The 20,870-nt window shown below is 40.8% G+C and overlaps 1 protein-coding gene across 2 annotated transcripts in view; it reads left to right on the forward strand.

Moving 5' to 3' along the window:
* The first annotated feature begins 2,492 nt into the window (after window positions 1-2,492).
* Window positions 2,493-20,870, forward strand: part of LOC105466102 (VPS26 retromer complex component A) — a 52,393-nt gene continuing 34,015 nt past the window's right edge. The window contains exons 1-2 of one of the 2 annotated variants that reach the window (XM_024788012.2): window positions 2,493-2,636; window positions 9,816-9,965. In XM_024788012.2, the coding sequence (XP_024643780.1) occupies window positions 2,634-2,636; window positions 9,816-9,965 (153 nt within the window). In that variant the 5' untranslated portion in view covers window positions 2,493-2,633. Of the gene's footprint in view, window positions 2,637-2,741; window positions 2,972-9,815; window positions 9,966-20,870 lie in introns of those variants that run through there. The other variant, XM_011715038.3, reaches the window with a different exon arrangement.

Genomic DNA, 20,870 nt, shown 5'->3' on the forward strand with positions numbered 1-20,870 from the left:
TCTCAATGTGTTGGGATTACAGGTGTGAGCCACTGCGCCCAGCCTAAATTGTATTTTCTTTCTTTATCCCTTTTGTGTATTTGTATTTTATTCTCTTCCCTTAACTTTGCCAGTGAACTCTGCAAACAGTTGCTCCCTGACACTCTCACAGTTATTAATGTGAATTTTTAGTCTTTGTGAATTTGAATAAATGACTGTTTTTCTCTTAACTGGTTTCTTATAGATAAAAGCTCAGATTATCTTACCATCTAATACTTTCTGACTTAAACTCGGTACTTTTGTTGATGAAAGTCAATCCCTATAAGTTAGTCACATTTTCTTCACACCCTCCCACCTTTTTTTTTTTTTTTTTTTTTGGCAGAGGGCAAATATAGAGATGCCACAGTTCTCAGCTGGTGAAACACTGTACTGCTCACAATCTAACTCTAACATTCTGGCTTGCTGAATAGATTGATAGGTAGGCAGACAGATAAATAACCAGTTCAACAAATCTGTTACTCCTTGTATTTATTATGATAGCACAATTATTTATTGGGTTTTGATCAGTAGAATAAATAATTAGTACAAATTGGTCTCTAGTGTGACTTTCTTTGCCACATCTTATTTATACTTGGCTTCACTAGCATTTATTTGCCTGTGTGACATTTTCATCTATTCTTTTGCTATGTTGATATTTAAGTCCCAGAAAAGAGTAGGTAGGAACCAGAGTAGCTCTCAAGGTGACAGGCAAATCTTCTAAGTGAAAAAAAAACAATTTTTCACTTTTATTAATTAAAGATTTGCATTGTTTTTGCTGTTTTATTTTCACAGTTCAAATAGACAGCGATATCAGTGTTACTATAGTTATTTATTTTTTGAGACGGAGTCTCGCTCTGTCACCAGGCTGGAGTGCAGTAGCGGGATCTCGGCTCACTGCAAACTCCGCCTCCCAGGTTTAAGTGATCCTCCTGCCTCAGCCTACCGAGTAGCTGGGATTACAGACGTGCACCACCATGCCCAGCTGATTTTTGTATTTTTAGTAGAGACGGGGTTTCGCCATGTTGGCCAGGCTGGTCTCAAACTCCTGATTTCAAGTGATCCGCCCGCCTCGGCCTCCCAAAGTGCTGGAATTACAGGCCTTGAGCCACCACGCCTGGCCCAAATATGTGCATTTAAAGCTACAAATTTTCCTTTTACACAGTGTCAGGGGCATTCCACAAATTTGATATGTTGTATTATTTTTATTTCAAATTATTTTTATTTTTATTATTTTTTTATTTTTGAGACAGAGTCTTGCTCTGTCGCTCAGGCTGGAGTGCAGTGGCTCTATCGCGGGTCACTGCAACCTCCGCTTCCCGGGTTCAAGAGATACTCGTGCCTGACCTCAGGTGATCCGCCTGCCTTGGCCTCCCAAAGTGTTGGGATTACAAGTGTGAGCCTCCGTGCTCGGCCTCAACTTATTTTTAAATTTCCATTGATCTCTTCTTTGACCTAGAGATTTGGAATTATGTTGCTTGATTTCCAATATTTCCGGAATTTTCTGCCTTTTTTAGGTTGATTTCTAGTTTTAGTTCTATTGCGGTTACAGATGATACTCTGATTTCAATTCTCTCAAATTTGAGACTCACACTGAGGATTAAGTATAAAAAAATTTTTTTTGAGACCTGTTTTATGGCCTTGCCTCACAAACTTGATTTTGTTAAGGTGGGGTAATTATAGTGCGTTCAGTGATGGATTTTTCTTCTGCTTTGGTTATGCATAGAGTGCACTGTGGCCCTTCAAATCCCACACGGTACTTTCCTCATCTGGAGGTCCTACAGGTTTACACCAGGGAGGAGGATCCAGTTCAGGCCAGCGTAGTCTTCAGTTGCACCGTGGGACTTTTGGGGGAACAGCTTTGCCCTCTCAGAACGGCTGGGCGGAACGGTGGGTTTGTGAGCCCTCCAGGCTCAGGGTGGGTCGCTCAGGGGCCATCTGGGGACTTTGGGAAGCAATGAAAGTTGTATCCTAGGATTTTTTCTATTGGTCTTCTCTTCAGAGGCGAGAAAGCCAAGTTAAGAAAACCCAGACTCAGATGGAGGCGGAGCGGGGCTGCGTTCCGGCAAGGGGGCAGAACGCCTCGCCCTGGACGAAGAGAGCACATCTCTTACCAGGCCTAAGGAAGCAGGGGCTCCCATCTGCCTTGGCACCCCAGGGACCCAGCCAAGGAGAGTGCCTCCAGAATAACCCTTCCTCTCCTCCTTCCTTCCCAGCCGCTCAAACTTTCACAGGAACTGGGTGTGGCAAAGAGGCAAGACACGGAACAGCTAGTCCGCTGACCAAAGACAGGGCAAGGAGGAGCCCGCGAACCTGCGTCTGCCCGGGCCCCGCCCACTCGACGTCATTTTCCCGCCCCTCCCCGCCCCCCGAAGGGTGGAGCCTAAGGCCCCGCCTCTAAGCGGCCTCTCCCCGCAGTCGGGCGGCCAGCAGGGCGGGGCGTGAGGCCGGGAGAGGGACGGGTGCGGGGGGAAGGGGAGAGGAAGGGAGTGGTCACGTGTGGCGGGCGGCCCGAGGTCACGTGACGGGGCGCCGGAGCGGAGGGAGTCGGGGCTGGGAGTTCTCCTGAGGGAAGAGGAGAGGAGTGGAGTGGAGGAGACGCGGCGGCGGGGCTGACAATGGTGAGTGCGCGGCGGCCCGCGCGCTCGCCTCCCGCCCTCGCCCCGGAGCGCGCGGCTGGCTGGCCAACCGCGGGTCGGGCGTCGCCGGAGGAGGGGACGGGCGAGCAGGGCGGGGAGCGGGGTTAGGCCTGTCGGGCCACCCCTGGGTCTGGGAAAAGCGGGCGGCGCCACCTCTTCCCGGTCTCGGCAAGGCCCGAGCACCTACGGGCGGCGGCGGCGTGCTTTCCTGGCCATGTCGGAGCCTCTGCCCGCGTTCTTCGACCGCCTGTGGGTGGCTCTGCCTGGGGACTCGGACCCCGCCTCTGCGGGGGCTCGTCGCCGCCTCCCCTTCTTAGGTAGCCAGTGCCTGTTCTCCTCCCGGGCAGCCTCTCTTCCATCCTGATGGGGTGAGCCGGGAGCCCCCCAGCTCCGGACTCTGCGGGGGACTTGGGCACTCAGTGTGTCACGAACTTGATAAACTGATATTTTAAAACCTGACTATGGTGACATTCTTTGATTTCATGACCCCAGTTGAGGCTTTCTGTTGACACTTGGAAAATAGAGAAAAATAAAAGGACGTTGGAATGGGGGACGTCTTTAACTCCAGAGACGCCCGTCTGGTGCCCGCCGTTGTAAGCATTGGCTCTCATTTCCGTCCCCAAGCTGTTTCTCTGAACTTAACGCTCTGGGTTGTTGAAACGGCCTGGGAAGCAGAGGAGGGAGAGGAATCAGTGCTCTCACCACAGTCCGTGGAAGCACTATCCTGGGCATAATGGTATTTAGTTGGGTGTCGGCAGTCTCCTCTAGGTTAGATCTCATTTTACCCATTTTCTGGTAGTAGTCAATTCGCTTCATTTAGCGCCTACTGTATGCTGTCCTAATACTACCTGCTTTTCCCAAAGCTCACTGATTCAATAGACTGCTTGAGACTTTTGGCTAAAAGGCCAAGCCAGGAATATATTTTAAAAGCTACTTTGAATAAATAACTTTTAAAATCAGTAATGGTGTTGCTTTCATTAAAAAAAAAGAATCCAGACATTCATGTTCATTCTTAGAGCTTTTTTTCTTTCATTCAACAAATAGCTCAGGTGTGCCCAGGGGACTCGAGTAAAGTGGAAACAACGCCTGCTCTCGTAACTTACAATGTAGGGAGAGATAAACATTTATTTGTGTAAATTATTTGTTTAACGTGGAAATTAGAATTGTGACAGTTACTAAGAAGGAAGTATTGGGGGACCTTGCCTAGTCAGGGAGTTAGGGCAGGCCTCTTTAAATGAATATCATTTGAAAAGAAAACTTAAAAAGTCCTCCTATTTTTTGCTTACATTTGTAATTATTACTTTTAATACGCTTTTTTGAATTATGTTCATGAGCAGTTTATTTTTATTTTCAAGTTACTCCTCAAACTAAATTGTAAAACTTTAAAACATTGAAATGGGCACAGATGAATATATGTATGAAAATTTGCTGTTTCATTGCTTGTGTATGGGCTAAGTAAATGAATTGAGAGTCAGCCTTCCACTTCAGAAATGCAATGAGTTGCATTTCTTTACATCCAGTGGACTTGATGAAATTCCTTCAGTGAGGACTAAAAAGTTGCCTTTTCATGTATCTACGTGTATTTTTGCTAATTGGTAATGCTCAATATTGGGTTTACAAATTATATGAAAAATCTTAAATTAACCTAAAGTCAGTGATAGGAGGTTTAGACCAAGATTAGAAAACTGTAAAAACAATTGCTAGCATGTTTTTATAGTCACATATATTGCAGTCCAGTTATTTAAAAGCTCCTTAAGAGTTTTAACTTGCATATTCATAGTTAATCCTGAAAATTGCAATATTCCAAACACGCCCTTGAAGATATCTTTACCAAAAGAAGTGAGTAGTATTTCTGCACTTATCTCACCGGGTGCGGTGTCTCACGCCTGTAATCCCAGCACTTTGGGAGGCCGAGGTGGGCGGATCACTTGAAGTTGGGAGTTTTGAGACCGGCCTAACCAACATGGCAAAACCCTATCTTGGCTAAAAATACCAAAAAAAAAAAAAAAAAAAAAAATTGGCTAGGTGTGGTAGCGCATACCTGTAGTCCCAGCTACTCGGGAAGCGGAAGTTGCCTGACCAACATGGTGAAACCCGGTCTCTACTAAAAATAAAAAAAGTAGGCGTGGTGGTGCGCGCCTGTAATCCCAGCTACTCAGGAGGCTGAGGCAGGAGAATCACTTGAACCCGGGAGGCGGAGGTTGCAGTGATCCGAGATCGCGCCACTGTACTCTCACTCTGCCTGGCGACAGAGTGAGACTCCGTCTCAAAAAAAAAAAAAAAAAAAAAATCAAAATTGAATTGCCATCTACATCATATCCTAACCCTCAACAAATTTCATTCTCTTTCCTTCTAGTCTTTACCAGTTTGACAGTTCTGTATTTTACTTCCTCTTTAACATATCAAAAGTATTAGAATTTGATTTACAATAATTAGAAAAATAATTTAATTTCATTACCCTTTATTTCAAATGACAGAAGTTGTCTTGGAAAAAACTTTGAAAGCAAGAATTTGGGTAGAGATCTTTCTCTTTCAACTCTTTCTAAAAGACAAGCTTTTTTCCTCAGTTATTTTTTCTTTTTGTTCTCTACCTGTAAAATGTAAGATATCCACAATTTTCTGGAGGTGTTTTTTAGTAAGACTAGTTCTTTTATTATTATTATTATTTTTGAGATGGAGTCTCCCTCTGTTGCCCAGGCTGGAGTGCAGTGGCGTGATCTTGGCTCACTGCAACTTCCACCTCCCGAGTAGCTGGAACTACAGGAATGGGCCACCACACCCGGCCAATTTTTTTTTTTTTTTTGTATTTTTAGTGGAGATGGGTTTTGCCATGTTGGCAAGGCTGGTCTCAAACTCCCGACCTCAAGTGATCTGCCCGCCTTGGCCTCCCAAAGTGTTGGGATTACAGGCGTGAGCCACTGTGCTCGGCCAACTAGTTCATTTTTGATGTGCTGAATGTTAACCCAATGCTGTATTCTCATGGAATAACTTGTTAAAGTGCAGTAATTTATTATTCAACCTATTACTTTTTTGCATATGCTATACTAGGCTTTTTTAAAATGCCTTTTGATTGCTTCCAACTTTAGTGTTTTGATTGTATTGAAAAATATCTTTTTTTTTTTTTTTTTTTTTTGAGACAAGCTCTTGCTCTGCTGCCCAGTCAGGAGTGGCTTACTGCAGCCTCCACCTCCTGGGTTCAGCCTCCCAAGTAGCTGGGACTGCAGGAACACACCACTACGCTGGGCTAATTTAAAAAATTTTTGTAGATATGGGGGGTCTAGCTATATTGACCAGGCTGGTCTCGAACTTCTGGGCTTGAGTGATCCTCCTGCTTCAGTCTCCCAAAGTGCTAGGATTACAGGTGTGAGCCACTGTGTCCGGCTACTTTTTTTTTAATTGTGAAATATTTCTTGCATTCAGAAAATAATAGAGGATAACACATAGTTTGTCACATATTTTTAATGGTTAGGAATTTAAAAATTTAAAGAATGGTGTCAAAACATTGTTTATCATTACATTGTTAGTTAATCGTGAAATTTTATAAAATGAACTTGGTTTATACTATTTTAATTAGTGGCAATTTTAGTTCTATTAACATTTTTTTAACTTTAGTGATTTTATTTTATTTTTTCCAGACAGAGTCTCCCTCTGTCGCCCAGGCTGGAGTGCAGTGGCACGATCTCGGCTCACTGCAACTTCTGCCTCCTGGGTTCAAGCGATTCTTCTGCCTCAGCCTCCCGAGTAGCTGGAACTACAAGTGCATGCCAACATGTTCAGCAAATTTTTTCTATTTTTATTAGAGATGGGGTTTCACCATGTTAGTCAGGATGGTCTTGATCTCCTGACCTCGTGATCTGCCTGCCTCGGCCTCCCAAAGTGCTGGGATTATGGGCGTGAGTCACTATGCCTGGCGATTTGATCTTTTAATGTCAGCTTTCAAATCCCAAGTGGAACTCTATGCGTGTTAAGTATATGCATGTGGAAAAATGTTACAATATTTCCTTTTCTCTGTAAAACAATTTTTATAGTTTTCAAATTGTATTTTTCTTTTAAGTAGCTCTGGGAAGTGTCAGAAGGAATGAGAAAATTAATTTTAAGGCCAAGCAAGGTGGCTCATGACTGTAATCCCAGCACTTTGGGAGGCTGAGGTGGGTGGATCACTTGAGCCCAGGAGTTTGTGCCTGGCCTGGGCCATGTGGCAGAAACCCTGTCTCTACAGAAAATATGAAAACGAGCCAGGTTTGGTGGTGAGCACCTGTAGTCCCAGCTACTTGGGAGGCTGAGGTGGGAGGCTTGCTTGAGCCCAGGAGGCGGAGGTTGCAGTCACCTGAGATCATACCACTGCATTCCAGTCTGGGTTACAGTGTGAGACTGTGTCTCAAAAAAAAAAAAAATAAAGAAAATTAATTTTAATTTCTCCGTCGCTGTTTTATAACTCAAATGAGTTAATGTGGATGTCATATGGAAGGAGAGCTCATTCTTACTGCTCTCTCTGCCAATTAGCATTATCCTTCAATATAACCAATTTTGTTTTCCATCTAAAATAGACTGCTACTTGAAGATGTTGTCTTCTACCCTTTCGTGATTGCTCCTCCCACACAACCCCTCTACCCTGCTAGCTTAGCACATATTTGATTACTACTTGATTTTGAGCTGCTATACATTCTCATTTCTGTAGCCCTTAGGAGAAAATGTACTACAGTATTTCAAAATTTACCATTTTGAGGAAGTTTTTGGAGTATGGAAGCTACCTTGGAATGGACAGTGTGTGTGACCTATCACTGATGCTTTCCATTCTCTTTTTTTCTAAATTAGTTCAGAATAGTTTTCTGATTAAAATTAGTTTTCTGATTAACGTTTGAGTTTGTTATTTGTAATTTTGCCAGAAAAGATTAAAACATCTTGCCAAAAATAAAGTTTTTTTTTTTTTGAAACGGAGTCTCACTGTCGCCAGGGCTGGAGTGCAGTGGCGTGATCTCAGCTCACTGCAACCTCCGCCTCCTGGGTGGAAGCGATTCTCCTGCCTCAGGAGCACACCACTATGCCCAGTTAATTTTTTGTATTTTTAGTAGAGACGGGGTTTCACCATGTTGGCCAGGCTGCTCTCGAACTCCTGACCTCGTGATTTGCCCGCCTTGGCCTCCCAAAGTGCTGGGATTACAGGCGTGAGCCACTGTGCCCGGCCTAAAAAGAAAATTTGCTGCATATGTCAAAAGTACTAATCTGGTAATTCTTTTAGTTAGTTTCTTAAAATTATCCCTTTTGTTAATACAGGATTTAGGAAAACATCATCTCATTTGAGTATAGTATTACCTTGTGCCCTACATAGCCACGAAGTAAGCTAACTTAAAGCAAAGTAATGACTCTCCTAAGTGGGGACAGAACTGAGGTTTAATATAAATTCCATCGACATAGTTTGCTACTGTACCAATGCTAATTTTCTCAGAAAGGCTAGTGTTATCAACTGTTCCAGATTTCAGTTAATTTCTCTTGTATATTTATTTTCTGTTATTAGAATGGTATGTGTTTGTTCAAAATTAACATTCAGCAGGTATTTTAATGCCTTCTGCTAAATGCCATACGCTGCCTTACATGAGCCTCATGGAGTTTACAGTTCAGTAGGAGAGCCAGGTACTAAATAAATAAGCCTTGTGAAACCGAAATTTGGAGAATCCAGTTTTGATTAGGAAGTCAAGGAAGGTCTCATGGATAGGGAGTCAAACTGAAACTCAAAGGGTGAATTAGGTTAAGAATACTTTGCTTGGCTCTAAGACAAGAAGAACACTAGCAAATTGGAACTGTTGAAGAAAGAACTCTGAATGTTGGAGGCTGAGTGGCTGGAGAGAAGAATAGTGTCAGATATATGTAGACCACATTAGAGAATACATTGTGTGTGTGTTTGTGTTTAAAATAACAATACGATCTCGGCTCACCGCAACCTCCACCTCTCGAGTTCAGGCGATTCTCCTGCCTCAGCCTCCCCAGTAGCTGGGATTACAGGCATGCGCCACCACACCCGGCTAATTTTGTATTTTTAGTAGAGATGGGGTTTCTCCATGTTGGTCAGGCTGGTCTTGAACTCCTACCTCAGGTGATCCACCTGCCTTGGCCTCCCAAAGTGCTGGGATTACAGGCGTGAGCCACCACCCCTGGCCAATTACAGGAAAATTTTCTTGCTTAAAAATGAATTATGGGACTTTTTCGTGTTTTACATTTAGGGTTTGACGTTTGAAAAATTGGCATACACATAACTTCAGAATTTTATCAATTATAAAAATGAGGCACACCTGTATTAGGTAAGAAACTAATTATAAATCAAAAGGGTTGTTGTAGTTCAGTGTTTTATTATTTTCAGCTGTTGACATCTAAAAAATAACATTAGGAAAATTGCAAAAAAAATAACAATTGAAGTAAAATAACTATGGAAAAGTACACGAATAGGTGTATAGCTTGATTAATTTTCACCAAGTGAAATGCCTCTGTATCAAATGCTCAGATTAAAAAAACAGCCAGAACATTACTAGCAGCCAGAAGCTCCCTTTGTGCTTTCTTTCAGTCACTGCCTAACTTGTAATACCGTAATATACCTTACATGTTTTTTACTTACTATGTGAGTGGAGTTATACATACATTTTGTGTATTCCTTTTGTGTCTGACCTCTTTCAGTCAACATTATGTGTATGTGATTCATTCTTGTGTGTAGTTGTATCTTTTCTAATTCTATTGCTGTTTGGTGTTCCCATTTATATGAATATATACTAAAATGTGTGTATCCATTCTTCTGTTGATTGATATTTGGATGTTTCTATTTGGGGGTATTATGAATAACACTTATGAATGTTCTTTTTTTTTTTGAGACAAATTCTTGCTCTGTTGCCCAGGCTAGAGTGCAGTGGTGCCATCTTGGCTCACTGCAACCTCTGCCTCCCGGATCCAAGTGATTCTCCTGCCTCAGCCTCCCGAGTAGCTCGGACTGCAGGCATGCACCACCATGCCCGACTAATTTTTGTATTACAGACGGGGTTTCACCACATTGGGCAGGCTTGTCCCGAACTCCTGACCTCAAGTGATCTGCCGTAGGTCATAGGTAATTAAATTCAAATTATAAAATGTAGTGTCTGACTAAACATGATAATTATGACCATTTTCATTTTATTTCAGAGTTTTCTTGGAGGCTTTTTTGGTCCAATTTGTGAGATCGATATTGTTCTTAATGATGGGGAAACCAGGAAAATGGCAGAAATGAAAACTGAAGATGGCAAAGTAGAAAAACACTATCTCTTCTATGATGGAGAATCTGTTTCAGGAAAGGTAAATCTTTTGTTTGACAAAACTATCTAATTGTAAGATATCAGAATTAGTTACCAAAGTGGTTTGTGCTGTTTCTTAAATTTGAATAATTTTGTGAGGGAGAGATTTTTTTTTTCCCAAAGGTCAGCTAAAATATTTGATTGATTAGAACATAATCTTTCCTGCAAAGGAACGATTCTTACCCTGGAAGGCTTTCAAGGGAAGAGCCTCTAAATTTCATGCAGAATTTTCTGTTTAAGTCTCCTGTGTGGTTCATGAAAAAAAAAAATTTTTTTTTCTGTTTGTGATTATGTGCTTCTGTCTAGTTTCAGACAGTTTCTCCAGATCAGAGCTGTAATTTGCCCAAAGTTTGTTTTTCCTTTAACATTAAGTTAGAGATTGAGAGTAAGTTAGAGATTGAGAGTAATTCTCTGGTATAAGTTTCTAAAGGTTTTTTCACATTCTTTGTAACTCTCTGTACTGTTACTGTTGTGTCTGTTGATCTTATTTCTAGCTACTCTGTAGAGAACTTCAGTACTTTTGGGATGTGTCTATGCATGGTCAGATATGTTTATGACGCCTTCTGTAAGGTTTCACTTTTTTCTCTTTTTCTTTATCCAGTAATGTATACAGTTTTTTGTTTGGGGTTTTTTGTTTGTTTTTTTTTTTCTTGTTGTTGTTGTTTTTGAAATAGAGTCTCACTCTGTTGCTCAAGCTGGAGTGCAGTGGTGTGATCATGGCTTACTGCAGCCTTGTACTCCTGGACTCAGGTGATTCTCCCACCTCATCCTCTGTGGTAACTGGGACTATAGGCACACACCACCACCTCAGCTAATTTTTGTATTTTTTTGTAGAGATGGGGTTTCTCCATGTTGCCCAGGTTGGTCTTGAGCTTCTGGGCTCAAGCAACCCACCCACCTAGGCCTACAAAAGTGCTGGGATTACAGGTTTGAGCCACCACAGCTGGCTGATTATTCTTATATTTTAGGGAATATGATCAATACTTATTAGTGGTCAGTGATAGTGGAGAATGGTAATATTATAGACAAAAGCAAGCCACAAAACATTTGAAATAATTTTTAAAATAGAAAATACTAGGATTTTTCTCCCCTGCTTGTTCAGTTAATATATTCATGTGGTAGGCAGTTTTGGAAATAAAATATATATAGTCTCTTCATATAGAAATAATTCACTGTTAAAATTTGGGTATGTTTCCTCTAATATTTATGTATATGTAATATATTAAGCATACCTTTTCCTCTATTGTTTGATATTTAAGCAGTTTCTGTTTTTCAGATGGCTTTCTTCGTATCTTTGGTAATATGGACATCTGTATATATAAATTTTTCTCTAAATTTCTGTAGGACAAGATTATTTCCTTAGAATAGATTCTTGAAAGTGAGCTGCTAGGCCACAATTCATGAAATATCTGAAGGATCTTAATACACATTAATTTGGAAAATGAATTTGCATTAAATTACATGTCCACCTATGGGTCTTTTTCACCCAAGGCAGCACTGAATATGATCACTTTGTAATCTTTGCTATTTTGATAGGCAGAAACAATCTTATTATTTTAATTTGCATTTCTTTGGTTACTAGAGAAATTGAACTTAGATTTACCAGCCATTTGAGGTTATTTTTTTTTTTGGACTGCATTGTCTCTTCTGGTCCTTTGCCAGATTACCTATTGGGGTCTTAGTGTTGAATCTGAAGTGAATTTTTTGGTTTTCAACTTTACTTAACTTGTATTCTTCCTTTTAAAAGATGGGAAAAGAAAAAGGCCAAGTGCAGTGGCTCACACCTTTAATCCCAGCACTTTGGGAGGCCGAGGAGGGAGGATCGCTTGAGCCCAGGAATTTGAGACCAGCCTGGGCAACATGGGGAGACCCTGTATCTGTCAAAAAAAAAAAAAAAAAAAAAAACGGAGAAAAAGAGAGGCCTAAAGAAGAGCAGACAATCATCAAAAGGATGGAGCACGTCAAATGAAAGAAGAGTAAAAGTAGTAGTGTTTGGCCTATTGAAATGACTTGTTAATGGGCTGGGGATATAGTAATACCAATCTAGATTTCTTTCTAGGGAGAGACAACCTAATATCTCAGATATTTCTTTTATAGATATGACATGTAACTATCTCTCCTGCTAATTTGTAAGCTCCTTAAGATCAGGGGATCAGAGTGTGCTTCTGTAGTCTCCATAACATACATGATGGTATTGATTACATAATAGGCTTTCACTAAACATTTATTTGGTTTATTTACTGTTTTTAAGTCTTGTAGAGAATAGCCTCAGTCTAGTTTAAAGTAATCTTACGTCACCTGGACCAGTTGAAGTTCATGGCTGATGTTTATGGGATAAAGGAAAGGGGGGATGTTTAAGGTAAAAATAAAGCTACTCCAGTGTGTTTTTTAAAAAGAATAGTTGGTGTTCAAATTACATTTTGATCCTGGGTATGGTGGCTAATGCCTTTAATCCCAGCTCTTTGGGAGGCTGAGGAGGGAGGATCGTTTGAGCCCAAGAGTTCAAGACCAGATTGGGCAATGTAGCAAGATCCCGTCTCTAACACTAAGTAAGTAATTTTTTCAAAAATTACATTTTAGAGGCCGGGTAAGGTGGCTCACACCTGTAATCCCAGCACTTTGGGAGGCCAGGGCGGGCGAATCACTTGAGGTCAGGAGTTCAAGACCAGCCTGGCCAACATGATGAAACCCTGTCTCTACTAAAAATACAAAAATTAGTCCAGTGTGGTGGCACACGCCTATAATCCCATCCACTCTGGAGTCTGAGGCAGGAGAATTGCTTGAACTTGGGAGGCAGAGGCTGCAGTGAGCTAAGATTGTGCCACTGCACTCCACCCTGGTTGACAGAGCAAGACCCTGTCTCCAAAAAAAAAATAAAATAAAAATTACATTTTGGAATTGCTAGAAATCATACGTAGACCTGATCAACTATATATAGCATTTTTTAAAATGATAAGATCTCTTATAGGTAAGTATTTTCAGTTCAAAAGTTACTGTATCTTGAATCTGATTGTTCATTGGTCTGAGATTTTTTTCATTTTAAATGTTTTCATTGAAAAACAAAACACATGTAGAAAACCATCACAACAAAAATAAATTATTATAAGGCATATTTTCTTATAATCATCATCCAAGTCAAGAAGTAGTACTTTGCCAGCTACCCCATGTGTCCTGTCTCCATCACACTCTCATCCCCTCAAAAGTAACCACTGTACTGACTTTTATAGTAGCACTTTCTTGTGTTTCTTGTTTAGTCTTGCTCATTTAAGAAAAATTTGATATGGTTTTAAAATCTCTCTTAATCCCAGGTTCCCTCTTTATACCTTTCTTTAACTTATAATATCTGTTGAAGAACACTTTGATCATTTGAATTGTAGAGTTCTCTATGTTTGTGTATTCCTGGTACAGTTACTACCTTTAAGTTGGCAGGTAGGTCCAGAGGCTTGAATCAGACTCAAGTTTGCTTCTGCTTTGATCAAAATCTTTGAAGATCTTTGATTCTTCGTCTTGCTGTGTCACCTGCTTCAGCCTCCTGAGTAGCTGGGATTACAGGCATGCGCCACCACACCCAGCTAATTTTTGTATTTTTATTTTTAGTAGAGAGGGGGTTTTACTATGTTGGGTCAGGCTGGTCTCGAACTCCTGACCCCGTGATCCACCTGCCTCGGCCTCCCAAAGTGCTGGGATTACAGGTGTGAGCCACCGCACCCAGCTTGTCTTTTTTCTTTTTTGCAACTGTTGATACTCAGTACCTAAGTTGATTTAACTCACTGGGAGTTGCAGAATGGTGATACTTTAAATTCTGTCATTTTGTTTTTGCTTATTAGATGCAATACATTTATAAAGAGATGTTATCTATCTCTTGTGACCTAGTGGTACAGCTCATATAGAAAAAAGAATGCTTGACCTTTTTCCTTTTTTGGCTATTTATTTATTTAGAGATGGAGCCTCACTCTGTTGCCCAGGCTGGAGTGCAGTGGTGTGATCTCAGTTCACTGCAACCTCCATCTGCCGGATTCAAGTGATTCTCCTGCCTCAGCCTCCCAGGTAGCTGGGATTACAGGCATATGCCACCATGCCCAGCTAATTTTTGTATTTTTAGTAGAGACAGTGTTTCACCATGTTCGTCAGGCTGGTCTTGAACTCCTGACCTTGGTATCCGCTCGCCTCATCTCCCCAAAGTGCTGGGATTACAGGTGTGAGCCACCGCACCCGGCCTTTGACCTGTTTTAAAAAATAATAACTTGATTCCTTATCCTGCAAAGGTGTAAACTATTAGTTATATTTCTCAGTAACATTTATAAACTCATGATTTAAACATACTTGATGTTTATAAATATTGCCCTATTGAAGCTCCAGTTGTACAATCCTGTGTAACAAATTACCACAAACTTAGCAGCCTAAAATAACAAATTTATGTCTTAGGATTTTTGTGAGTTAGAAGTCCAGGTATGGGTTAGATGGGTCCTGTGCTCAGGGACTTACCAGGTTAAAATCAATCCAAGGTTGCAGTCTCGTCTGAAGTTCAGGATTCTCTTCCAGGCTTACTGGTTTTTGGCAGAAATTTCCTTGTAGTGCTATTACTGATACCCTTGTTTCTTGTGCAGTTGGCTGTCTGCTCCTAGAGGTTGCCCTCAGATCTTTACTGAGTGGCCCCTTTCTCTCAGTTTGCGTTATCTTCAAGGCCAGGAGGAGAACATGGCTCTGACATTCATCTTCTTTTAAAGAGCTTACCTGGTTTGATCAGTTCCAGCTAGGATAATCTCCCTTTTAATGAACTAAAAAAATCAACTGATTAGTAACCTCATCACAGGAGTGGTATATCCTGTCACATTCACTGGACTCACCCACACTCAGGAGGATTATACAGATGTGCACACCATGGGATAGTAATATTGAGGGCTATCTTAGAATTCTGCCTACCACATTTGTATTGACTCTTATGTCTTTTGGACTTGGAGGCCCTAGGATTTTTCTTTTTTTTAAGCCGTATTGGGATACACACACACACACACACACACACACACACCCCATAAAAATTCACCTATTTTAAGTGTGCTTAAAATTTTTAGTAAATTTAGAGTTGTACAACCATCACCACTAATTCCAGAACATTTTCATTACTCCAGAAATTTTTTAAAATGCTGTACCATTAGCAGTCATTCTCCATTTCCCCTCCTTCCAGTCTCTGACAACCACTGATCTCTGTTTCTATGAATTTGCCTATTCTGGACATTTCATATAAATGGAATTATATAATATGTGGTCTTTTCCTGTTTTGTTTCTTTCACTTAGTATAATGTATTTGAGATTCATCAATACTGTAGCATTTGTTGTTAGTATATCATTGATGAATAGTATTCCATTTTATGGCTATACCACATTCTTGTTTATGCATTCACCAGTTGGTGGGTATTTGGGATGTTTGTATTTTTTTGCTGTTGTGACTAATGCTGATGTGAACATTTGTGTAGCAGTTTTGTGTGGACCTATGTTTTCCTTTCTCTTGAGCATGTACCTACGAGTGGAATTGCTGTCTTATGTTAAATATGTTTAAGTTTTTAATAAACTGCCAAAAACCGTGGGAGTTTTTGGTGGCTTTCTTGCTAACTGGTATGACAAGATGTTTAAGGGTCTTTTACGTTTCTGCTTCATACTTGCACTCAGCCATATGTTTCAAGGCCATAGTTGGCATGCAAAGATGGCTCATTGCTACTGTGTTGGACATTATTTCTAGGCTGCTCAGTGGATAGATGGGGAGGGTTTTTAAAATATAGATTTAATAAATACATGTATTTTTATTTGTGTAGATTATTTAAGATAAAATACCTCAGGAATCATATTGTCATTTCTAATTCAATTTGAGAATTAGAAATTTTTACTTAACCTCTTATGTTACATGTGTATCTCCTTTCTTCTGCATCAAAAATACTGATTTTCAGAGTCAAAGGGGAAGATGTAATTAACATATCGCATAATTTACTCATTGTCTTTACGCCACATTATATACATAATAGTCTCAGAATAACGATACTAATATTACCACTACCAATATGATTATGAAGTTAGTTTTAAAAAAATTAGCATTTGCTATTTCTATTTTACTCACATTTCTTAAATGTACCATAGTAAGTACATTGTCAGAGTGTATAGTAATTATATACTTTATGTGCTTCCTTTCAGCCCTCACTTAGTCTTGGTTTTATAAATAACTCTTCATATAATGTGCACCACCAGTCCTTATATCTTTGTCTCTTTATTTGTTTCACTGTCTGAAGCTTATTGTCTAGTTACTAGAGTGTAATAGATTCCTCAGGAAATGCTCATGTGAACAATAAGGCCTAAGTTTTTGCATATTGGTAATGGCTTTTTTGTGTCCTTTGTACTTGAAAGTTAGTTTTTCTGAATAATCTTGGCTTACATTTTCTTGAGTATTTTATTTATTTCGTATTTATTTATTGTTTTTGAGACAGAGTCTTGCTCTGTCGCCCAGGCTGGAGTGTGGTGGCGTCATCTCAGCTCACTGCAACCTCCGCCTCCTGGGTTCAAGCGATTCTCCTGCTTCAGCCTCCCGAGTGGCTGGGACTACAGGTGCCCACCACCATGCCTGGCTCATTTTTTTATTTTTAGTAGAGATGGGGTTTCACTTTATTGACCAGGCTGGTCTCAAACTCCTGACCTTGTGATCCACCTGCCTTGGCCTGCCAAAGTGCTGGGATTACAGATGTGATCCACCGTGCCTGGCCTTCTTGAGTTAAATCTATTGTTACTCCATTGTCTTCTGGCATAGGGTATTGTTGACAGTTTTTTCATTTGAGGAAAGTTTTCTTGAATTACAGCTGTTATTAATTAGTATTTATTCCATTCCTTTGCTTTGGTTTTCTTAATATCAATATTGTTGAGTCTTGTTTGAGTGTGGTTTTTTGCTCTTGTATTCCTTCTGCTTAGCCTTTATTTCTAAAATGATTTTTTCTTCTAATTCTTTTCTGATTTTTCTCACCCTAGCCTAAGATTTTCTTTCATGTATTGTATCATTTTCTTAATATTGTGTAGCCTGTTTTGAAATAAATTACAGTTTTGATCTGTCTTGTCTGTAGAAATGCCATTCTGTTCCTTCTCTTTTTTCCTTAAAATAATTTTGTATGGGATTTGACCTTGATATATTTATGTTGCTAATTTTTATGTGAAATTAGTTTTCCCCCCAAAAAATTTTTTTTGAGATAAGATCTTGCTCTGTTGCCCAGGCTGGAATGCAGTGGCATGACCACGCTCACTGCAGTCTTGACCTCCAAGGCCAAGTGATCCTCCCACCTCAGCCTTCCAAGTAAGTAGCTGGGACCACAGGCATGTGCTACCATGCCTAGCTAATTAAAAAATACATATTTTTGTAGAGACAGGGTCTTGCTATGTTGCCCAGGCTGGTCTCAAACTCCTGAGCTCAACTGATCCTCCCATCCTGGCCACCCAAAGTGCTGAGATGTGAGCAACTGCACCCAACCTTCTGAACTTTTCTTTTCGTGAGGGGTGTCTCACTCTGTCACCCATGTTGGAGTGCTGTGGCGCGATTTCAGCTCACTGCAACCTCCGTCTCCCAGGCTAAAGTGATCTTCCCACCTCTGCCTCCTGAGCAGCTGGGGCCACAGGGGCACACTACCACACCCAACTATTTATTTATTTATTTATTTTGGTATATATGGGGTTTCACCATGTTGCCCAGCCTAGTTTCGAGCTCCTGAGCTCAGGCGATCCACCTGTCTCAGCCTCCCAAAGTGCTGGCCTTACAGGTGTGAACCGCTGTGCCTGGCCCTTCCTGAACTTTTGATGGTTTGGTTTAGGATTGTTTTTCTAACCAGCTATCCTAGACAGGAGGCCTGGCTGGTCAGTTTTGAGTGTTCTTACATTATTGGATTGTGCGAAACCCCTTCCAGCTTTAGCTCTTATTCTCAGATTGACACCATGCTTTCCAGTGAATATATATGAGTGGTTTGGGGGTTCTTAGGTCCATCAGACACTCCGTTGCTTTCTTGGATTCCTCTCACACAACATTAGTATCATGCAGGTTTTGTGGATATTAACCTGGTTTGTCCCTACGCATTATGTTTTGGGATTGTGGGAATACTTTATCTTTTTCTGTGGTAAATTAGATCCTTAGATTTTTTTTGGTTTTGCTGTCTAGTTGGTCCATCTGTTTTTATGTGAGGATCTGGAGAGATTCAAAGACTATGTTGCCATCTTCCCAGAAATTGATCTGAGATTTTAAAAGGCCGTGTGTAACCATTCTGGCAGTTTAGCAATATGTATCAAAATCTTCAAAAGTGGATATCATTTATAGTAGCCAGAATAGGCTGGATTATTACTATGTAATAGACAACCCCAAAACTCAGTGACTTAAAAACAACAGTGGCAGTGGCTTCTTTCTTGCCCAGGCAACATGTTCCTTGTGAGTTAGCTGAGGGCCTTGTTCTGTGTCGTGCTCAGTGATGGAGCAGCCACTCTGGAACATCACACTCATCATGGCTGAGGGAGAGAAATCTCTGCAGAGTCTCTCACAAGCCATTAAAATGCCCTGTCCTAGAAGTAACAAAGAACATTTTTGATCAAATTTATTGTCTCTAGAAGCAGTCTCATTCGTACATCACCCAACCACAAGAAGGTAGGGTGCATCATACCATGCGCTCAGAATGTATACAGCTGGAAATATTTGAGCAGTGCCTATATTAATATTATTTTGATCCGCAAATTCTTCTGATCAGATTTTATCCTAAAATAATCAACTTTGTTCATTGCACTGTTTATAATATTCACAAATTGAAAGCCACTTAAACGTCCAGACATTAAAAAACCTAATTATGGTAATAACCATTAAGTGCCTAGGTCCATTATTAATGTGATGATATAGACCTGTATTCATTCACATGAAAAGAGGTTTGCTATAATAACAATATTTATTTATTTATTTATTTATTTATTTTTTTTTTTGAGACGGAGTCTTGCTCTGTTGCCAGCCTGGAGTGCAGTGGCGCAATCTCCGCTCACTGCAGCCTCTGCCTCTCGGGTTCAGGTGATTCTCCTGCCTCAGCCTCCTGAGTAGCTGGGACTACAGGCGCATGCCACCACACCCGGCTAATTTTTTGTATTTTTAGTGGAGACGGGGTTTCACTGTGTTGGCCAGGATGGTCTCGATCTCTTGACCTCATGATCTGCCCACCTCGGCCTCCCAAAATGCTAGGATTACAGGCGTGAGCCATCGTGCCAGGCCTTTTTTTTTTTTTTTTTGAAGTAGGGTCTCACTGTGTTGCCCAGGCTGAGTGCAATGTCATGATTATGGCTCACCGCAGCCTCATCCCCCTGGGGGCCCAAGTAATCCTCCCACCTCAGCCTCCCAAGTAGCTGGGACCACAGACATGTGAACCACCCTGCCTGGCTAATTTTTATTTATTTATTTATTTATTTTAGAGATAGGGTCTTGCTGTGTTGCCCAGTCTGGTCTCGAACTCCTGGACTCAAGTGATTCCCCAACCTTGACCTCCCAAAGTGCTGGGATTATAGGCGTGAGCCACTGTGCCTGGCTGAGGATTATTTTAAAGATTATCTTGTGTTCAGTAAAATTAGGATAACTAAAGAAAATGAGGCCGGGCGTGGTGGCTCACGCCTGTAATCCCAGCACTTTGGGAGGCCGAGGTGGGTGGATCACGAGGTCAGGACATCAAGACCATCCTAGCTAACACGGTGAAACCCCATCTCTACCGAAAATACAAAAATTAGCCGGGCATGGTGGTGGGCACCTGTAGTCCCAGCTACTCGGGAGGCTGAGGCAGGAGAATGGTGTGAACCCGGGAGGCGGAGCTTGCAGTGAGTCAAGATCGCGCCACTGCACTTCAGCCTGGGCGACAGAGCGAGGCGCCGTCTCAAAAAAAAGAAAGAAAATGAAAAAAGGGGTATGGATTTGTAGTAATAACCTCAAAAAGACTATCTTGAGAATGAGCTTGAGGCTTTTAAAGCTAAGAAAGACATTTTAAACCTCATATTTAGAATAAGATGAATAAGAAAATAATATGCTCATTTGGCACACTTACTTTAATATAACAAGTGCAAAAGAAAGCTTCCCTCCCATCCAAAAAAAAAAAAAAGATTTAAATTGGGAAAGGTAGGATCATTAAAAATTAAAACAGAATGAAAGCCTTGTTATGGTTAAGGAGATTAAAAATAAACTAACTAGTTTTCAGACATCCTGGTGACCATACCAGACAAATGCTGTGCGATAATACTGAAAGAATTTTGCAAAACTGGTCACCAAATCTCTGCTAGGAGTCCTTTAGTAATTGTGGAAAATGGGAGAGGTTCTAGAATATAAGAAAAGCCCTTATTTATAAAATGGGGCAGAAAGTTTGTTTCAGGTAAACTTAATATTGATTCCTGACATATCTCTAGATTATTAAATAGATGATCAATGAACATACTGAAAAGAAAGCTTGAAGGAAAGAGAAGAGGAAACAACGGGTTGTATACAACCGAGCATGTGTCACTAAGAACAAATCTTGCCACACCAATCTAGGATTTTTGAAATGTCCTAGTATATAAAAAGATCACTGGGCTGGCATTGGAAGATCTAGCCTTAATTTTACTGCTGTCTTGGTAGGTAGCTCTGGACAGTCATTTAATTTCCTGGATTTCACCTGTAAGTTTAGGAGGTTGGACTGGATCATTGGTTTCCAAACTTGGCTTTGCACTGTAGGATGCTCTGCATGAAAATCCTTCATATATTAGATATTATGTTGGATCTTGGGGGTCTGACATCTCGCCCACAGCAAGAATAAATTCCTTTTGTAATATTCCTAAGGTGAGCTTCTGTATGCCTACTTTTCGGAGTGTGGGGATTCTGCTGTTCTGTTAACACTATCCACTG

Source organism: Macaca nemestrina, chromosome 9 (genome assembly GCF_043159975.1).
Source record: "Macaca nemestrina isolate mMacNem1 chromosome 9, mMacNem.hap1, whole genome shotgun sequence".
NCBI classification, from domain to species: Eukaryota; Metazoa; Chordata; class Mammalia; order Primates; family Cercopithecidae; genus Macaca; species Macaca nemestrina.